The sequence below is a fragment of the Oncorhynchus mykiss genome, chromosome 23, assembly GCF_013265735.2.
Source record: "Oncorhynchus mykiss isolate Arlee chromosome 23, USDA_OmykA_1.1, whole genome shotgun sequence".
NCBI lineage: Eukaryota > Metazoa > Chordata > Actinopteri > Salmoniformes > Salmonidae > Oncorhynchus > Oncorhynchus mykiss.
This window is the reverse complement of record NC_048587.1, coordinates 6218510-6241302: the sequence shown is the minus strand read 5'-3', so window position 1 is coordinate 6241302 and position 22793 is coordinate 6218510. Positions and strand designations below refer to the sequence as shown.

The following is a 22793-nucleotide window of genomic DNA, read 5'->3' as shown; positions in this document are numbered from 1 at the left end:
AGGTAGACCTCATAGTGGTCTGATGGACTGTCATAGAAGACAGGTTCATAAGGCATTCATAACCCACATAGGCTTCAGGTTGAATTTAGAGGTGCAGGCAATGTATTCCTATGGGGAGAGAAGTCAAAGCAAGCTGTTTCAAGTAAACACCTTCTTTTTCTGTGAAGGGTTAATGCCACACGGTCAAGGTTAGGCTTGCACGGATCAGGAGGATCTCAGGAACGTACCTGAGGTCGAATTGTGCTTCTCACCCTAACGGTTCTCTCACTGCCACCCAAAATCAAATGACATTGTGGGGCAGGCTTCATTTTGGGCCTTCTTTTTTTCAAGTTCGCTGCACTCAGAACGAGCTACGGTCAAGCGGGGCGTCTCGTTGAACTCGGCACAGTCTGGAGACTATGGTGATGCCATTTTTTGTGTTGATTTCAGAATGCCATTTTGTTGATGGTCCCTCTCCGTTTAAACATATTGCAAATGCACAAAAGTCAACTAGCAAGTCAGTGTCCATCAGTCAATTAGATGTCATTATGACACCAAACTGATATCAATTGACACCAAACCCACTTTTTCCTACTCATTTAGTAGCCAACTATCACATATGTCAGAGCAGGCCCATAATTCACAGCGCCTTCAGTTTAAAACATAATAAAAAGGTAAAACACATAGTTACGTTCTAGCTGCGGGTCCAGTTCGGACATTATGTGAAGGCCTATGTGAGGCGACCCCGAATCCCGAGTTTCGGCTCGATAGGTCATTTGGTGTCCGAGCAAAACCCTAATTGGTGCTGAAAATCCACTTTTTTCCATGCCTTGCTACGGGGTCCTTGAACGAGCTATCGGACAGAAACGTTGGGGTCTGTCTCTATGGGCCGAGCCGGTTTCAATGCACCTAGCCTTGCGTCTCAGAGACTTTTCTAAATGTTGTCATTTTCGTAATGGTCAAAATGAATTGAAGGTATTGCAAATGTACGAGGCTGTTTCTCGGTCCGAGAACCTTCTAGAGCCACGTAACTCACCACGCACCATTGACCGGAGGTCTAGAACAGGTTTCTAAAGTTTCGGAACTCTAGGTCTGACGGTTCTTTTTTAGCTTGAACAAAGCTAACTATTGCAGCCACTGTCTGTCTCTACGCACCCCAATACGTCCCTCCTTCCAAGTTGTGTTTTAGTGTGATTTATTTTTCCTTTGACTTTTTTGGGGAAAAATGACTGATTTACAGTTCATGGGGGTTGCCTAATCACATATATGAAGTTTTGGACAGATCTGACTTTTTTAACCCTTCGAAACAGCCCCTGAGACACCAATTATGGCACTTCCGGTTGGCACAGGAAGCTATAAGTCACATATCCTCATTGGGGTATGCTTTTACAGAATCCTGAGTTTTAAGTCTTTACGTTAAGAATTGACTGATTTACACAGGCTTGAATGCACTATGTCTGTCAAACTGCAGGCAGGGTATGGATATACACTTTTAGGGCGATTTTAACCACTTCCGGTTGGTCCAGGAAGCTTAGAAACAACACAGGTAGACCTCATAGTGGCCTGATGGACTGGTACCGAAGACAGGTTCATACGGCATTCATAACCCATATAGGCTTCAGGTTGAATTTAGGGGTGCAGGCAATTTATTCCTATGGGGAGAGATGTCACTGTAATCTGTGAGATCAAAAAACCCTGTTTTACTGTTAAGGGTTAGTGCCACACGGTCAAGATTAGGCTTGCACAGATCGGGAGGACCTTAGGAACATTCCTGTGGTGGAATTTTTCTTCTCACCCTAACGGTTCTCTCACTGTCACCCAAAGCAAATGACATTGTGGGGCAGGCTTCATTTTGGGCCTACTATTCTAATGGTCGCTGCGCCTAGACCGAGCGAGCTACGGTCAAGCGGGATATCTCGTTGAACTCGGCACGGCCTAGGGATTATGGTAATGCCATTGCCTGCTCTCTGTGTCTTTAAGCACCGCACTTTATCACTCCATCCTTCCTGTGTGTGTGTGTGTGTGAGAGCTTTTCTTTGACATCTGTTGGGAGAAATGACTGACTTACAGTTTATGGGGGTTGCCTAATCACACATATGAAGTTTTGAAAAGATCTGACCTTTTTAACCCTTGGAAACAGCCACTATGACACCATTTAAGGCACTTCTGGTTGGCACAGGAAGCTATAAATAAACTCATATCCTGATTGGGGTATGCCTTTACATAATCCTGAGTTTTAAGTCTTTACGTTAAGAACTGAGTTATTTACGGAGGGTTTAGTATGTGTGTGTTATTTCAGAAAATCATAGAAAATCACAGAAATCTCGCAGAGCTCCGCAGCACACTTTAAAAAGATTTGTATGAACACCCTGCAACTGGATCTGTAACCGTTGAAAAAAAAAACCCGCCTATTTGTGAACATCACCAATTTGTCATTGTTCCGTTTCTCTTAAATGACGATAGATAAATGGCTGGTTCTTTTTTTATTGACACCGGAGGCTCCTTGACTTTGACCTGAAGTGGAAAAATAATTTCTCTATTTCCATTTTGGACCTGTAATCCCAGAAAAATGGCCACAACTCAAAAACCGTTGAGGCCTAGACGCCATCTTGTTCGGGGCCAACTGCCCATTATGCCAAACCTACGCTCACCAAGTTTCGGCTTCGAAATATTTTCCGTTTTCGAGATAAGGCCCCGTCGTGATTCGTGATGTTTTGCCAAATTGCCATATGATTCCTTATGCCCTCTTGTGGGAATTTCCGGGATAGTGGAAAAATGGTCCAAAACTTGTTTATTTTATAAAACGGAAACCGAATGTCCGACAGTTCATTCGATGACTTCCCGGTACTCTCCATTCACTGTTTCCAACTCTCCAACACTGTTTCCAACTCTCCAACCACTGTTTCCAACTCTCCAACCACTGTTTCCAACTCTCCAACTACTGTTTCCAACTCTCCAACACTTTTTCCAACTCTCCAACACTGTTTCCAACTCTCCAACCACTGTTTCCAACTCTCCAACCACTGTTTCCAACTCTCCAACTACTGTTTCCAACTCTCCAACACTTTTTCCAACTCTCCAACACTGTTTCCAACTCTCCAACCACTGTTTCCAACTCTCCAACCACTGTTTCCAACTCTCCAACCACTGTTCCCAACTCTCCAACCACGGTTCCCAACTCTCCAACCGCTGTTTCCAACTCTCCAACCGCTGTTTCCAACTCTCCAACTACTGTTTCCAACTCTCCAACACTTTTTCCAACTCTCCAACACTGTTTCCAACTCTCCAACCACTGTTTCCAACCTTTCAACCACTGTTTCCAACTCTCCAACCACTGTTTCCAACTCTCCAACTACTGTTTCCAACTCTCCAACACTTTTTCCAACTCTCCAACACTGTTTCCAACTCTCCAACCACTGTTTCCAACTCTCCAACCACTGTTTCCAACTCTCCAACTACTGTTTCCAACTCTCCAACACTTTTTCCAACTCCAACACTGTTTCCAACTCTCCAACCACTGTTTCCAACTCTCCAACCGCTGTTTCCAACTCTCCAACCACTGTTCCCAACTCTCCAACCACGGTTCCCAACTCTCCAACCACTGTTTCCAACTCTCCAACCGCTGTTTCCAACTCTCCAACCACTGTTTCCAACTCTCCAACCACTGTTTCCAACTGTTACTGTTTCAATCCCATGCAGCCCCTCACTAACACACACACACACACACACACACACACACACACACACACACACACACACACACACACACACACACACACACACACACACACACACACACACACACACACACACACACACACACACACACACACACACCTCTGTTCTGTAGCATCCTCAGTTTGTCTTCCGTGAACTCATCCCCAGTCCGTCTACAGTTAGGAGACCATGCAACAGAACACATGTACGTCTTTATTTTATAAAACGGAAACCGAATGTCCGACAAAGTTCATTCGATGACTTCCCGGTACACTCCATTCACTGTTTCCAACTCTCCAACACTGTTTCCAACTCTCCAACCACTGTTTCCAACTCTCCAACCACTGTTTCCAACTCTCCAACTACTGTTTCCAACTCTCCAACACTTTTTCCAACTCTCCAACTACTGTTTCCAACTCTCCAACACTTTTTCCAACTCTCCAACACTGTTTCCAACTCTCCAACTACTGTTTCCAACTCTCCAACACTTTTTCCAACTCTCCAACACTGTTTCCAACTCTCCAACCACTGTTTCCAACTCTCCAACCACTGTTTCCAACTCTCCAACCACTGTTCCCAACTCTCCAACCACGGTTCCCAACTCTCCAACCGCTGTTTCCAACTCTCCAACCACTGTTTCCAACTCTCCAACTACTGTTTCCAACTCTCCAACACTTTTTCCAACTCTCCAACACTGTTTCCAACTCTCCAACCACTGTTTCCAACTCTCCAACCACTGTTTCCAACTCTCCAACCACTGTTTCCAACTCTCCAACTACTGTTTCCAACTCTCCAACACTTTTTCCAACTCTCCAACACTGTTTCCAACTCTCCAACACTGTTTCCAACTCTCCAACCACTGTTTCCAACTCTCCAACTACTGTTTCCAACTCTCCAACACTTTTTCCAACTCTCCAACACTGTTTCCAACTCTCCAACCACTGTTTCCAACTCTCCAACCGCTGTTTCCAACTCTCCAACCACTGTTCCCAACTCTCCAACCACGGTTCCCAACTCTCCAACCACTGTTTCCAACTCTCCAACCGCTGTTTCCAACTCTCCAACCACTGTTTCCAACTCTCCAACCACTGTTTCCAACTGTTACTGTTTCAATCCCATGCAGCCCCTCACTAACACACACACACACACACACACACACACACACACACACACACACACACACACACACACACACACACACACACACACACACACACACACACACACACACATACACACACACACACACACACCTCTGTTCTGTAGCATCCTCAGTTTGTCTTCCGTGAACTCATCCCAGTCCGTCTACAGTTAGGAGACCATGCAACAGAACACATGTACGTCTGTACAGACTCTTCCACTCTTCCAATCCAGCTGTTACTGATGAGAGTCAAACGCAGGGAGAATTGGTCTATTCTGCTCAGATCTAGTGTACTAGAATGGGAGAATAATGACTGCACATGGGACTGGAGAGAGAGCAAGAGAGAGAGAGAGAGAGAGAGAGAGAGTGAGACAGAGAGAGAGAGAGACAGAGAGAGAGAGAGAGGGAGAGAGACAGAGACAGAGAGAGAGAAAGAGGGAGAGAGAGACAGAGAGAGAGAGAGAGAGAGAGAGGGAGAGAGACAGACAGACAGAGAGAGAGAAAGAGGGAGAGAGAGAGAGAGACAGAGAGAGACAGAGAGAGAGAGAGAGGGAGAGAGGGAGAGAGAGAAAGGGAGAGAGAGAGAGAAAAGGAGAGAGAGGAGGGAGAGGAGAGAGAGAGAGAGAGAGAGAGAGAGAAAAGGAGGGAGAGGAGGGAGAGGAGAGAGAGAGAGAGAGAGTGAGACAGAGAGAGAGAGAGACAGAGAGAGAGACAGAGAGTGAGACAGAGAGAGCGAGAGACATACACTTTAATTGAATGGCATCTACCAGCTGTGGTCCCGGAGGCCTAGTAAAGAGGTTCGAGCAGCAGTCACTGGGTACTAACGGGTACATCTGTGGTTGTCTGGGGTTGACCGCAGGCGGAACACACTCCAGACTGTGTTAAAGACTGTTTCCAAGTGCTCCTCCTGAGGGAGTCTGGGACTGACTGTAGTCACCACCACCTCAAACAGAGAGTCAATTCTGGACCCCTTGACCCCTGAACTTGGGCTGGTTTCCATCCTGTCCTGTCCTATCCTGGATCGATCCTGTTCTGTTCTGTTCTGTTCAATTCTGTTCTGTCCTGTTCTATCCTGTTCTATCCTGTTCTATTCTGTTCTATTCTGTTCCGTCCTGGTTCTATCCTGTTCTATTCTGTTCTATTCTGTTCCGTCCTGGTTCTATCCTGTTCTATTCTGTTTTATCCTGTTCTATCCTGTTCTATCCTGTTCTATTCTGTTCTATCCTGTTCTATCCCGTTCTTTCCTGTTCTATCCTATTACAGGCTGGTCTGACTCTGAACCACCCTGGTCTGTCCTCTCTAGACTCTGAACCACCCTGGTCTGTCCTCTCTAGATTCTGAACCACCCTTGTCTAAACTGTCCTGTCCTGTCCCCTCCAGAGATAAAACCTCTCCAGAGTTTGAATCACCCTGGTTTAAACTGTCCTGACCCCTCCATAGTTAAAGCTTCTCTAGACTCTGAACCACCCTGGTCTAAAATGTCCTCTCCAGACTGAACCACCCTGGTCTAAAATGTCCTCTCCAGACTGAACCACACTGGTCTAAACTGTCCTCTCCAGACTCTGAACCACACTGGTCGAAACTGTCCTCTCCAGACCCCCAAACCACACTAGTCTAAACTGTCCTCTCCAGACTCTGAACCACCCTGGTCTAAACTGTCCTGTCCAGACTCTGAACCACCCTGGTCTAGACTGTCCTTTCCAGACTCTGAACCACCCTGGTCTAAACTGTCCTCTCCAGACTCTGAACCACCCTGGTCTAAACTGTCCTCTCCAGACTCTAAACCACCCTGGTCTAAACTGTCCTCTCCAGACTCTGAGATACACTGGTCTAAACGGTCCTCTCCAGACTCTGAACCACCATGGTCGAAACTGTCCTCTCCAGACTCTGAACCACACTGGTCGAAACTGTCCTCTCCAGACTCTGAACCACCCTGGTCTAAACTGTCCTCTCCAGACCCCCGAACCACACTAGTTGAAACTGTCCTCTCCAGACTGAACCACTCTGGTCTAAACTGTCCTCTCCAGACTCTTAACCGCACTGGTCGAAACTGTCCTCTCCAGACTGAACCACACTGGTCGAAACTGTCCTTTCCAGACTCTGAACCACCCTGGTCTAAACTGTCCTTTCCAGACTCTGAACCACCCTGGTCTAAACTGTCCTCTCCAGACTCTGAACCACCCTGGTGTAAACTGTCCTCTCCAGACTCTGAACCACCCTGGTCTAAACTGTCCTGTCCAGACTCTGAACCACCCTGGTCTAGACTGTCCTTTCCAGACTCTGAACCACCCTGGTCTAAACTGTCCTCTCCAGACTCTGAACCACCCTGGTGTAAACTGTCCTCTCCAGACTCTGAACCACCCTGGTGTAAACTGTCCTCTCCAGACTCTGAACCACACTGGTCGAAACTGTCCTCTCCAGACCCCCGAACCACACTAGTTGAAACTGTCCTCTCCAGACTGAACCACTCTGGTCTAAACTGTCCTCGCCAGACTCTTAACCGTACTGGTCGAAACTGTCCTCTCCAGACTCTGAACCACCCTGGTCTAAACTGTCCTCTCCAGACTCTGAACCACCCTGGTCTAAACTGTCCTCTCCAGACTGAACCACACTGGTCTAAACTGTCCTTTCCAGACTCTGAACCACCCTGGTCTAAACTGTCCTCTCCAGACTCTGAACCACCCTGGTGTAAACTGTCCTCTCCAGACTCTGAACCACCCTGGTCTAAACTGTCCTGTCCAGACTCTGAACCACCCTGGTCTAGACTGTCCTTTCCAGACTCTGAACCACCCTGGTCTAAACTGTCCTCTCCAGACTCTGAACCACCCTGGTGTAAACTGTCCTCTCCAGACTCTGAACCACCCTGGTGTAAACTGTCCTCTCCAGACTCTGAACCACACTGGTCGAAACTGTCCTCTCCAGACCCCCGCACCACACTAGTTGAAACTGTCCTCTCCAGACTGAACCACTCTGGTCTAAACTGTCCTCTCCAGACTCTTAACCGCACTGGTCGAAACTGTCCTCTCCAGACTCTGAACCACCCTGGTCTAAACTGTCCTGTCCAGACTCTGAACCACCCTGGTCTAGACTGTCCTTTCCAGACTCTGAACCACCCTGGTCTAAACTGTCCTCTCCAGACTCTGAACCACCCTGGTGTAAACTGTCCTCTCCAGACTCTGAACCACCCTGGTGTAAACTGTCCTCTCCAGACTCTGAACCACACTGGTCGAAACTGTCCTCTCCAGACCCCCGCACCACACTAGTTGAAACTGTCCTCTCCAGACTGAACCACTCTGGTCTAAACTGTCCTCTCCAGACTCTTAACCGCACTGGTCGAAACTGTCCTCTCCAGACTCTGAACCACCCTGGTCTAAACTGTCCTCTCCAGACTCTGAACCACCCTGGTCTAAACTGTCCTCTCCAGACTGAACCACACTGGTCGAAACTGTCCTCTCCAGACTCTGAACCACCCTGGTCTAAACTGTCCTCTCCAGACTCTGAACCACCCTGGTCTAAACTGTCCTCTCCAGACTGAACCACACTGGTCTAAACTGTCCTTTCCAGACTCTGAACCACCCTGGTCTAAACTGTCCTCTCCAGACTCTGAACCACCCTGGTGTAAACTGTCCTCTCCAGACTCTGAACCACCCTGGTCTAAACTGTCCTTTCCAGACTCTGAACCACCCTGGTCTAAACTGTCCTCTCCAGACTCTGAACCACCCTGGTGTAAACTGTCCTCTCCAGACTCTGAACCACCCTGGTCTAAACTGTCCTGTCCAGACTCTGAACCACCCTGGTCTAGACTGTCCTTTCCAGACTCTGAACCACCCTGGTCTAAACTGTCCTGTCCAGACTCTGAACCACCCTGGTGTAAACTGTCCTCTCCAGACTCTGAACCACCCTGGTGTAAACTGTCCTCTCCAGACTCTGAACCACACTGGTCGAAACTGTCCTCTCCAGACCCCCGAACCACACTAGTTGAAACTGTCCTCTCCAGACTGAACCACTCTGGTCTAAACTGTCCTCTCCAGACTCTTAACCGTACTGGTCGAAACTGTCCTCTCCAGACTCTGAACCACCCTGGTCTAAACTGTCCTCTCCAGACTCTGAACCACCCTGGTCTAAACTGTCCTCTCCAGACTGAACCACACTGGTCTAAACTGTCCTTTCCAGACTCTGAACCACCCTGGTCTAAACTGTCCTCTCCAGACTCTGAACCACCCTGGTGTAAACTGTCCTCTCCAGACTCTGAACCACCCTGGTCTAAACTGTCCTGTCCAGACTCTGAACCACCCTGGTCTAGACTGTCCTTTCCAGACTCTGAACCACCCTGGTCTAAACTGTCCTCTCCAGACTCTGAACCACCCTGGTGTAAACTGTCCTCTCCAGACTCTGAACCACCCTGGTGTAAACTGTCCTCTCCAGACTCTGAACCACACTGGTCGAAACTGTCCTCTCCAGACCCCCGCACCACACTAGTTGAAACTGTCCTCTCCAGACTGAACCACTCTGGTCTAAACTGTCCTCTCCAGACTCTTAACCGCACTGGTCGAAACTGTCCTCTCCAGACTCTGAACCACCCTGGTCTAAACTGTCCTCTCCAGACTCTGAACCACCCTGGTCTAAACTGTCCTCTCCAGACTGAACCACACTGGTCGAAACTGTCCTCTCCAGACTCTGAACCACCCTGGTCTAAACTGTCCTTTCCAGACTCTGAACCACCCTGGTCTAAACTGTCCTCTCCAGACTCTGAACCACCCTGGTCTAAACTGTCCTGTCCAGACTCTGAGAGCCCTGCTGCTGTGACCGGAACAGAGCATGTTCTCTCATTACAGACTGACATGCCGAGCTAGATCACTGACTGCTATGTCTTCTAAGAGATCACCACACTGACAATAGACTGGCATAGAATAAGAACTACCATGCCAGGCTTCCCACTACCCTCCACTCTCTCTGCTAGAGCACGGTTCCAGCGGACGAGGCTGGCCAGAGGGTTGGAGCACCACAGCATGGTTCCAGCAGACGAGGCTGGCCAGAGGGTTAGGGTTACGGTTACTACCCTCCACTCTCTCTGCTAGAGCACCACAGCATGGTTCCAGCATGGTTCCAGCAGACGAGGCTGAGGGTTACTACCCTCACTCTCTCTGCTAGAGCACCACAGCATGGTTCCAGCAGACGAGGCTGGCCAGAGATCTGGCCAGAGATCCTGTAAGTGGACCAGCTGAAATGTGATAGCGGAGGAGGGGATTGTGTCTTTAGTAGAGGACAGTAGGACAGGCAGTTGTGGGCTTCCGAGTGGCGCGGCGCTCTACGGCACTGCATCTCATTGCTACCCTGGTTCGATTCCAGGCCGTAGCCTGGCCGTGATTGGGAGTCCCATAGGGCGGCGTACAATTGGCCCAGTGTCATCCGGGATATGTGTGTGTGTGTGTGTTACCTTTATTTAACCAGGCAAGTCAGTTAAGAACAAATTCTTATTTTCAATGACGGCCTAGGAACAGTGGGTTAACTGCCTGTTCAGGGGCAGAACGACAGAGTACCTTGTCAGCTCGGGGGTTTGAACTTGCAACCTTCCGGTTACTAGTCCAACGCTCTAACCACTAGGCTACCCTGCCGCCCCTAATATGAGTTGGGGGGGTAGGCCGTCATTGTAAATGAGAATTTCTTCTTAACTGACTTGCCTAGTTAAATAAAATCCTGTGGACTCCAGACAACCAGACCGCCACAGTAACGATAGGCTGGCATCGTTGGGACTTGGTGACAGCCCTATCTGTGAGGTAGCTGTCGACTTCACAGTGTAGAAAGAGGATCAGGAGTGACGCAGGGTCTTTGGGTACTTGAATAGCGCTGTATCTGCTGGTATACCTGGTAACCCAGGTATCAGAATCTTTTCTCTCTGGGTTTTTCAACAGAGTTAGAAGAGTACAATCTGTCCATGGTGTTCAGATCACAGTGAACACAGAAAGGACGCAATCTGTCCTACTGGAGTCTGCAATCTGTCCTATTGTCATTTAATCGTTGTCACCAACTGTGACTACTCTGACAACTGTAGTGACAGGCAAATAGACACTGAATGGACTGTTTCTGTGGAGGGGGGGCCATATTGGACTGTTCCAACTTACCCTGTAGAGGGGGGGGGCATATTGGACTGTTCCAACTTACCCTGTAGAGGGGGGGCCATATTGGACTGTTCCAACTTACCCTGTAGGGGGGGGGGGGGGGGGGGGGGCATATTGGACTGTTCCAACTTACCCTGTGGAGGGGGGTCATATTGGACTGTTCCAACTCACCCTGTAGAGGGGGTCATGATGCAGCCTCCTCGGTCCACTGTCACCCTGCAGCCACACCCCCGCTCTGGGGTGTCATGGTTCATTCCAAAGTTGTGCCCGAGTTCGTGGGCCAGAGTAACCGCTGCTCCCAGGGGGTTGTCCGAATGATCCTGAAAAACAAGAACAATCAACCAACCAACCAATCAACAACCAACCAATCAATCAACAACCAACCAATCAATCAATCAACAACCAACCAACCAATCAATTAATCAATCAACAACCAACCAATCAATCAATCAACCAACCAACCAACAATCAATCAATCAACCAATCAATCAATCAACAACCAACCAATCAATCAATCAACAACCAACTACCCAATGAACCAACCAATCAACCAATCAATCAACCAACCAACAACCAACCAACCAATCAACCAACCAACCAACCAACCAACCAACCAACAAACCAACCAACCAACAACCAACAAACCAACCAACCAACAACCAACAAACCAACCAACCAACCAACCAATCAACCAGCCAGCCAGCCAGCCAGCCAGCCAGCCAGCCAATCAACCAATCAACCAACCAACCAACCAAACAATCACCAAACAATCAACCAATCAACCAATCAACCAACCAACCAACCAAACAATCACCAACCAACCAAGCAACCAAACAATCACCAAGCAATCAACCAATCAACCAACCAACCAACCAAACAATCACCAAACAATCAACCAATCAACCAATCAACCAACCAACCAACCAAACAATCACCAACCAACCAAGCAACCAAACAATCACCAACCAATCAACCAATCAACCAACCAACCAACCAAACAATCACCAAACAATCAACCAACCAACCAACCAACCAAACAATCACCAACCAACCAACCAATCAACCAATCAACCAATCAACCAACCAACCAACCAAACAATCACCAACCAACCAAGCAATCAACAACCAAACAAAATCTCCATTCCAGCACAAACAGGGATATGATAAAGAGTGTGTTTTTTAAGCCTAAATGTAACGTAAAAATATATATAATTCAATTTAATTCAAATTAATCTCAAAATAGGCTTGCGTAATCAAATTCTGTCGAGCGAAAATTTACTGAGGCAAATGTATGTTTTTACCTTAATTGTTTTCGTATTATAATTTGAGATTGGCACATATAAAAGGGCAGAAAATCTTTCAAGCAAGACTTAATTACTTTAAGAGGTAATGAACAATCTAGTTGGGTGTAGCAGATGCTTTTCCAGGTTATTTATCCTCCTCCACTCTGTGGTCCACAACAGAACACAGGGGATAGAAAGAAACAGCAGACTGGACGCTGCCACATGCTGCTGTCGCAGGGCACTAGCTCTGCAACACACTAGGATCCAGCTGTAATACAGAACCAATAGGATTCCAGCTGTAATTCAGAGCCAATAGGATTCCAGCTGTAATACAGAACCAATAGGATTCCAGCTGTAATTCAGAGCCAATAGGATTCCAGCTGTAATTCAGAACCAATAGGATTCCAGCTGTAATACAGAGCCAATAGGATTCCAGCTGTAATTCAGAGCCAATAGGATTCCAGCTGTAATACAGAGCCAATAGGATTCCAGCTGTAATTCAGAGTCAATAGGATTCCAGCTGTAATATAGAGCCAATAGGATTCCAGCTGTAATATAGAGCCAATAGGATTCCAGCTGTAATTCAGAACCAATAGGATTCCAGCTGTAATTCAGAGCCAATAGGATTCCAGCTGTAATATAGAGCCAATAGGATTCCAACTGTAATTCAGAACCAATAGGATTCCAGCTGTAATTCAGAGCAAATAGGATTCCAGCTGTAATATAGAGCAAATAGGATTCCAGCTGTAATATGGAGCCAATAGGATTCCAGCTGTAATTCAGAGCCAATAGGATTCCAGCTGTAATTCAGAGCCAATAGGATTCCAGCTGTAATATGGAGCCAATAGGATTCCAGCTGTAATACAGAACCAATAGGATTCCAGCTGTAATACAGAACCAATAGGATTCCAGCTGTAATTCAGAGCCAATAGGATTCCATCTGTAATATGGAGCCAATAGGATTCCAGCTGTAATTCAGAGCCAATAGGATTCAGCTATAATATAGAGCCAATAGGATTCCAGCTGTAGTACAGAACCAATAGGATCCATCTGTCGTATAGAGCCAATATTACCTCAATTACCTTGACTAACCTGTACCACTGCACACTGACTTAGTACCAGTAGTATAGTGGGGCAAACAAGTATTTAGTCAGCCACCAATTGTGTAAGTTCTCCCACTTAAAAAGATGAGAGAGGCCTGTAATTTTCATCGTAGGTACACTTCAATTATGACAGACAAAATGAGAAAAAAAAATCTGGAAAATCACATTGTAGGATTTTTAATGAATTTATTTGCAAATTATGGTGGAAAATAAGTATTTGGTCACCTACAAACAAGCAAGATTTCTGGCTCTCACAGACCTGTAACTTCTTCTTTAAGAGGCTCCTCTGTCCTCCACTCATTACCTGTATTAATGGCACCTGTTTGAACTTGTTATCAGTATAAAAGACACCTGTCCACAACCTCAAACAGTCACACTCCAAACTTCACTATGGTCAAGACCAAAGAGCTGTCAAAGGACACCAGAAACAAAATTGTAGACCTGCACCAGGCTGGGAAGAATGCATCTGCAATAGGTAAGCAGCTTGGTTTGAAGAAATCAACTGTGGGAGCAATTGTTAGGAAATGGAAGACATAAAAGACCACTGATAATCTCCCTTGATCTGGGGCTCCACGCAAGATCTCACCCCGTGGGGTCAAAATGATCACAAGAACGGTGAGCAAAAATCCCAGAACCACAAGGGGGGACCTAGTGAATGACTTGCAGAGAGCTGGGACCAAAGTAACAAAGCCTACCATCAGTAACACACTATGCTGCCAGGGACTCAAATCCTGCAGTGCCAGACGTGTCCCCCTGCTTAAGCCAGTACATGTCCAGGCCCGTCTGAAGTTTGCTAAAGAGCATTTGGATGATCCAGAAGAAGATTGGGAGAATGTCATATGGTCAGATGAAACCAAAATATAACTTTTTGGTAAAAACTCAAGTCGTCATGTTTGGAGGACAAAGAATGCTGAGTTGCATCCAAAGAACACCATACCTACTGTGAAGCATGAGGGTGGAAACATCATGCTTTGGGGCTGTTTTTCTGCAAAGGGACCAGGACGACTGATCCGTAAAGGAAAGAATGAATGGGGCCACGTATCGTGAGACTTTGAGTGTAAACCTCCTTCCATCAGCAAGGGCATTGAAGATGAAACGTGGCTGGGTCTTTCAGCATGACAATGATCCCAAACACACCGCCCGGGCAACGAAGGAGTGGCTTCGTAAGAAGCATTTCAAGGTCCTGGAGTGGCTTCGTAAGAAGCATTTCAAGGTCCTGGAGTGGCCTAGCCAGTCTCCAGATCTCAACCCCATAGAAAATCTTTGGAGGGAGTTGAAAGTCCGTGTTGCCCAGCAACAGCCCCAAAACATCACTGCTCTATAGGAGATCTGCATGGAGGAATGGGCCAAAATACCAGCAACAGTGTGTGAAAACCTTGTGAAGACTTACAGAAAACGTTTGACCTCTGTCATTGCCAACAAAGGGTATATAACAAAGTATTGAGATGAACTTTTGTTATCGACCAAATACTTATTTTCCACCATAATTTGCAAATGAATTCATTAAAAATCCTACAATGTGATTTGCTGGATTTTTTTTCTAATTTTGTCTCATGGTTGAAGTGTACCTATGATGAAAATTACAGGCCTCTCTCATCTTTTTAAGTGGGAGAACTTGCACAATTGGTGGCTGACTAAATACTTTTTTGCCCCACTGTATATAGCCTCCACATTGACTCTGTACCGGTACCCCCTGTATATAGCCTCCACATTGACTCTGTACCGGTACCCCCTGTATATAGCCTCTACATTGACTCTGTACTGGTACCTCCTGTATATAGCCTCCACATTGACTCTGTACCGGTACCCCCTGTATATAGCCTCCACATTGACTCTGTACCGTAATACCCTGTATATAGCCTCTACATTGACTCTGTACCGGTACCCCCTGTATATAGCCTCCACATTGACTCTGTACCGGTACCCCCTGTATATAGCCTCATTGTTGTTATTTTATTGTTACTTTTTAATTATTTCACTTTAGTTTATTTAGTAAATATTTTCTTCACCCTTATTTTTCTTCAACCTGTATCGTTGGTTAAAGGCCTTGACAGCGTTTCACGGTCAGTGACAAATAGCATTGGATTTGACGTTGCGACGTTTGTTGTGCCTCGTTAAAACACGAAAAGGTCTCGACTCGCGTGATCAATACTTCTCCTGATTTATTAGGACAAGACGGTGTGTCTATGACATAACCACTGGAGTTGACGTGGCCTGCGTTGAACAGGCTCATTAAAGTGTGTTATCCTGATGTAAGAGGGAGCCAAGAACCCAACAACGAGGGAGGTAGAGAAGAAGAGGGGGAGGGAGAGAGGGAGCCAAGAACCCAACAACGAGGGAGGTGAAGAAGAAGAGGGGGAGGGAGAGAGGGAGCCAAGAACCCAACAACGAGTGAGTTGGAGAAGAAGAGAGGGAGGGAGGGAGGGAGCCAAGAATCCAACAACGAGGGAGGTGGAGAAGAAGAGAGAGGAGAGGAGAGGAGAGGAGAGGAGAGGAGAGGAGAGGAGAGGAGAGGAGAGGAGAGGAGAGGAGAGGAGAGGAGGGAGGGAGTTTCAGCAGGGTTTCCTACATAGTTAAACTATCTGTGTCAAAGAGCACAGAACAGTCAAGTGGATCTGGTCATTCACATAAAGGGTTCAATACCCTCAGACACTGTCTTTCTTGACACACAAGCACACACACACACACACAAGCACACACACACACACACACACACAAGCACACACACACACACACACACACACACACACACACACACACACACACACACACACACACACACACACACACACACACACACACACACACACACACACACACACACACACACACACACACACACACACCCATATACATACACACACTTTGTAAAACAGCTGAGTCAGTCAGTCAGAAAAGGAACCGAGCCTCTCACCATGACGATGCCCCCAGACTGCTCTGCTGTACACATGCTCATGATGGGTGCCATGCCGATGGTGGTACCCTGGAAGAACACCCCACTGTGGAGACAAACAACACCAGTAGAACACCAGTAGACCACCCCGCTGTGGAGACAAACAACACCGGTAGAACACCCTGCTGTGGAGACAAACAACACCAGTAGAACACCAGTAGAACACCCCACTGTGGAGACAAACAACACCAGTAGAACACCCCGCTGTGGAGACAAACAACACCAGTAGAACACCAGTAGAACACCCCACTGTGAAGACAAACAACACCAGTAGAACACCAGTAGAACACCCCACTGTGGAGACAACCAACACCAGTAGAACACCAGTACACCACCCTGCTGTGGAGACCAACAACACCAGTAGAACACCCCACTGTGAAGACAAACAACACCAGTAGAACACCCCGCTGTGGAGACAAACAACACCAGTAGAACACCCTGCTGTGGAGACAAATAACACCAGTAGAACACCAGTAGAACACCCCACTGTGGAGACAAACAACACCAGTAGAACACCCCGCTTTGGAGACAAACAACAACAGTAGAACACCAGTAGAACACCCCACTGTGGAGACAAACAACACCAGTAGAACACCCTGCTGTGGAGACAAACAACACCAGTAGAACACCCTGCTGTGGAGACAAACAACACCAGTAGAACACCCTGCTGTGGAGACAAACACCAGTAGAACACCAGTAGAACACCCTGCTCTGGAGGCAAACAACACCAGTAGAACACCCTGCTGTGGAGACAAACAACACCAGTAGAACACCTTGCTGTGGAGACAAACAGTAGAACAACACCAGTAGAACACCCCGCTGTGGAGACAAACAGTAGAACAACACTAGAAGACCAGTAGAACAACACTAGAATAAAACTAGAACAACACTAGAACAACACTAGAACAACAGTAGAACAACACTAGAACAACACTAGAACACCACTAGAACACCACTAGAACAACACTAGAAGACCAGTAGAATAGCACTAGAACACCACTAGAACACCAATTGAACATCATTAGAACACCAATAGATCATCAATAGAACAACATTAGAACAACACTAGAACACAAGTAGAACAACAGTAGAACACCAGTAGAACAACACTAGAACACCAGTGGAACAGCACTAGAACAACACTAGAACACCACTAGAACACCAGCAGAACAACACTAGAACAACACTAGAACACCACTGGAACAACAGTAGAACACCAGTAGAACTACAGTAGAACAACACTAGAACACCACTAGAACACCAGTAGAACAACACTAGAACACCAGAAGAACAACACTAGAACAACCCTAGAATACCAGTAGGACAACAGTAGAAAACCACTAGAACAACACTAGAACAACAGTGGAACAGCACTAGAACAACACTAGAACACCACTAGAACACCAGTGGAACAACACTAGAACAACACTAGAACAACAGTAGAACAACACTGGAACACCAGTAGAACACCGGTAGAACTACAGTAGAACAACAGTAGAACAGCACTAGAACACCAGTAGAACAACGCTAGAACAACACTAGAACACCACTAGAACACCAGTAGAACAACACTAGAACGCCAGTAGAACAACACTAGAATGCCAGTAGAACACCAGTAGAACAACACTAGAACAACACTAGAACAACACTTGAACACCAATAGAACACCACTAGAACACCAGTAGAACAGCACTGGAACAACACTAGAACAACAGTAGAACAACAGTAGAACAACAGTAGAACACCAGTAGAACACCACAGAACACCACTAGAACAACACTAGAACAACACTAGATCAACACTAGAACAACACTAGAACACCAGTAGAACAACACTAGAACACCAGTAGAACAAAACTAGAACAACACTAGAACACTAGCAGAACAGAACTAGAACAACACTAGAACACCAGTAGAACACCAGTAGAGCAAAACTAGAACAACACTAGAACACCAGTAGAACAGCACTAGAACAACACTAGAACACCACTAGAACACCAGTAGAACAGCACTAGAACAACACTAGAACACCACTAGAACACCAGTAGAACACTAGAACAACAGTAGAACACCAGTAGAACACCAATAGAACAACACTAGAACAACACGAGTACACCAGTAGAACACCAGTAGAACAACACTAAAACACCAGTAGAACACTAGAACAACTGTAGAACACCAGTAGAACACCATTAGAACAACACTAGAACAACACGAGAACACCAGCAGAACACCAGTAAAACAACACCAGAACACCAGTAGAACAGAACTAGAACAACACTAGAACACCAGTAGAACAACACTAGAACACCAGTAGAACAGAACTAAAACAACAGTAGAAAACCAGTAGAACACTAGAACAACTGTAGAACACCAGTAGAACACCATTAGAACAACACTAGAACAACACGAGAACACCAGTAGAACCACACTAGAACACCAGTAGAACAGAACTAGAACAACACTAGAACACCAGTAGAACAGAACTAGAACAACAGTAGAACACCAGTAGAACAAAACTTGAACACCAATAGAACACCACTAGAACGCCAGTAGAACAGCACTGGAACAACACTAGAACAACAGTAGAACACCAGTAGAACATAACTAGAACAACACTAGAACACCAGTAGAACAGAACTAGAACAACACTAGAACACCAGTAGAAGTAGTATAGTAGTAGTATAGTAATATAATGGTAGTATAATAGTAGTAGTATAGTAGTAGTGTAGGGGTATAATAGTAGTAGTATAGTAGTAGTATAGCAGTAGTACAGATGTATGAGTATCATAGTAGTATAGTAGTCTTATGGTAGTATAATAGTAGTAGTATAGTTGTAGTCTAGTGGTATAATAGCAGTATACTACTATACCACTACACTACTACTATACTACTACCATTATACTACCATTAGACTACTATACTACTATTACACTACTACTATACTACTACACTACTACTACACTACTACTATACTACTACACTACTACTACACTACTACTATACCACTACTATGAAACTACTATACTACTACTATACTACTATTACACTACCACTACACTACTACTATACTACTACCATTATACTACCATTAGACTACTATACTACTATTACACTACCATTAGACTACTATACTACTATTACACTACTACTATACTACTACACTACTACTACACTACTGCTATACTTCTACACTACTACTACACTACTACTATACCACTACTATGAGACTACTATACTACTACTATACTACTATTACACTACCACTACACTACTACTATACTACTACCATTATACTACCATTAGACTACTATACTACTATTACACTACCATTAGACTACTATACTACTATTACACTACTACTATACTACTACACTACTACTACACTACTACCATACTACTACACTACTACTACACTACTACTATACCACTACTATGCGACTACTATACTACTACTATACTACTATTACACTACCACTACACTACTACTATACTACTACCATTATACTACCATTAGACTACTATACTACTATTACACTACCATTAGACTACTATACTACTATTACACTACTACTATACTACTACACTACTACTACACTACTACACTACTACTATACCACTACTATGAGACTACTATACTACTACTATACTACTATTACACTACTGCTGTAGTGTAATAGTAGTATAGTAGTAGTATAGTAGTCTCATAGTAGTGGTATAGTAGTAGTGTAGTAGTAGTGTAGTAGTATAGTAGTATAGTAGTCTAATGGTAGTGTAATAGTAGTATAGTAGTCTAATGGTAGTATAATGGTAGTAGTATAGTAGTAGTGTAGTGGCAGTGTAATAGTAGTATAGTAGTAGTATAGTAGTCTCATAGTAGTGGTATAGTAGTAGTGTAGTAGTAGTGTAGTAGTATAGTAGTAGTATAGTAGTAGTATAGTAGCAGTGTAGTAGTACAGTAGTAGTACAGCAGTAGTACAGATGTATTAGTATAGTAGTAGTATAGTAGTATAATGGTAGTATAATAGTAGTAGTATAGTAGTAGTGTAGTGGTATAATAGTAGTAGTATAGTAGTAGTACAGATGTATTGGTATATTAGTAGTGTAGTAGTAGTATAGGAATATAATAGTAGTGGTATTGTAGTAGTATATTTGTATAATAGTTTTAGTATAGCAGTAGTACAGATGTATTAGTATAGTAGTAGTTACCTGACTAGCTGTGCATTATCGTGGGGTCTGTTGGGCAGCAGTAGTACAGATGTATTAGTATAGTAGTAGTTACCTGACTAGCTGTGCATTATCGTGGGGTCTGTTGGGCAGCAGTAGTACAGATGTATTAGTATAGTAGTAGTTACCTGACTAGCTGTGCATTATCGTGGGGCCTGTTGGGCAGCAGTAGTACAGATGTATTAGTACAGTAGTAGTTACCTGACTAGCTGTGCATTATCGTGGGGTCTGTTGGGCAGCAGTAGTACAGATGTATTAGTATAGTAGTAGTTACCTGACTAGCTGTGCATTATCGTGGGGCCTGTTGGGCAGCAGTAGTACAGATGTATTAGTATAGTAGTAGTTACCTGACTAGCTGTGCATTATCGTGGGGCCTGTTGGGCAGCAGTAGTACAGATGTATTAGTATAGTAGTAGTTACCTGACTAGCTGTGCATTATCGTGGGGCCTGTTGGGCAGCAGTAGTACAGATGTATTAGTATAGTAGTAGTTACCTGACTAGCTGTGCATTATCGTGGGGCCTGTTGGGCAGCAGTAGTACAGCTGTATTAGTACAGTAGTAGTTACCTGACTAGCTGTGCATTATAGCGGGGTCTGTTGGGCAGCAGTAGTACAGATGTATTAGTATAGTAGTAGTTACCTGACTAGCTGTGCATTATCGTGGGGCCTGTTGGGCAGCAGTAGTACAGATGTATTAGTATAGTAGTAGTTACCTGACTAGCTGTGCATTATCGTGGGGCCTGTTGGGCAGCAGTTTGAGTTTCCTCCAGTCCAGGAACTCATGCAGGGTGGTGAAGGGGTCCTGGCTGATTGGACACCTGTCCTGGTCGCTCCACACCTCCAACCCCACCAGAGCTACACGGATGTTCAGGGCACGGTAGAACTGAGGGGGTGGGAGAGGGGGAGGGAGAGAGGGGGGTGGATGGGGGAGGGAGGAGGGGAGGGAGAGAGTGGATGAGGGAAAGAGAGGGGGAGGGAGGGATGGGGTGGATGGGGGAGGGATGGATGATGGAGGGAGGGAGGGGATGAGGGAAAGAGAGGGGGAGTGAGGGAGAGGGGGAGTGAGGGAAGAGGGAGGGAGAGAGAGAGAGAGAGAGAGAGAAGAGAGGAGTGAAAGAGAGAGGGAGAGAGAGAGGGAGAGAGAGAGAGACAGAGGGGGAGTGAGGGATGGGGGAGGGAGAGAGAGAGACAGAGAGGGAAATCAAGAAGGAGAGAGGAAGAGATGTCCTAGTGGTATGAAAGACTGGAATGTACCCCAGCAAACCTTCTAAATTCCTCATTTAAAAACCTTCAAACCGTAACAAGCTTTTAATAAGATCTGTCTTTGACTTTACAACAGTGATGATAAACGCTTGATCGTATTCCAACCCTCATCTATATCATATTACGTTCCATATTGATGTCAACTCCACACCAGCTCTCAGTGGACTTCTGGAATCAATCATCCGTTCATAATTCAATCGTCCCGTACTCTCAGGTCGGTTCATTCACAACAGGCTGAGAGAGACCCATTTGCTGGAATCATGTTTCATCTGGCCTCAGCTCATATCTGACTGGGCCTGCATCCCAAACGACTCCCTCATCCCTATGGGTCCTGGTCAAATGACTCCCATTCATCCCTATGGGTCCTGGTCAAACGACTCCCTCATCCCCTATGGGTCCTGGTCAAATGACTCCCTCATCCCCTATGGGTCCTGGTCAAATGACTCCCTCATCCCCTATGGGTCCTGGTCAAACGACTCCCTCATCCCCTATGGGTCCTGGTCAAATGACTCCCTCATCCCCTATGGGTCCTGGTCAAATGACTCCCTCATCCCCTATGGGTCCTGGTCAAACGACTCCCTCATCCCCTATGGGTCCTGGTCAAATGGCTCCCTCATCCCCTATGGGTCCTGGTCAAACGACTCCCTCATCCCTATGGGTCCTGGTCAAACGACTCCCTCATCCCTATGGGTCTTGGTCAAATGACTCCCTCATCCCCTATGGGTCCTGGTCAAATGGCTCCCTCATCCCCTATGGGTCCTGGTCAAACGACTCCCTCATCCCTATGGGTCCTGGTCAAACAACTCCCTCATCCCTATGGGTCCTGGTCAAACGACTCCCTCATCCCTATGGGTCCTGGTCAAACGACTCCCTCATCCCTATGGGTCCTGGTCAAATGACTCCCTCATCCCTATGGGTCCTGGTCAAACGACTCCCTCATCCCTATGGGTCCTGGTCAAATGACTCCCTCGTCCCCTATGGGTCTTGGTCATAAGTAGTGCACAGGGTAT

General features: G+C 45.9%; 1 protein-coding gene across 1 annotated transcript in view; it reads right to left on the bottom strand.

Moving 5' to 3' along the window:
- The window catches only part of LOC110510837 (disintegrin and metalloproteinase domain-containing protein 12), a 245135-nt gene that overhangs the window by 90568 nt on the left and 131774 nt on the right, over window positions 1-22793 (bottom strand). Inside the window, exons 9-11 of the mRNA XM_036960839.1 lie at window positions 21234-21403; window positions 16257-16341; window positions 11128-11276 (exon numbers count right to left, since the gene is read on the bottom strand). Of these exons, the coding sequence (XP_036816734.1) occupies window positions 11128-11276; window positions 16257-16341; window positions 21234-21403 (404 nt within the window). The remainder of the gene's footprint in view (window positions 1-11127; window positions 11277-16256; window positions 16342-21233; window positions 21404-22793) is intronic.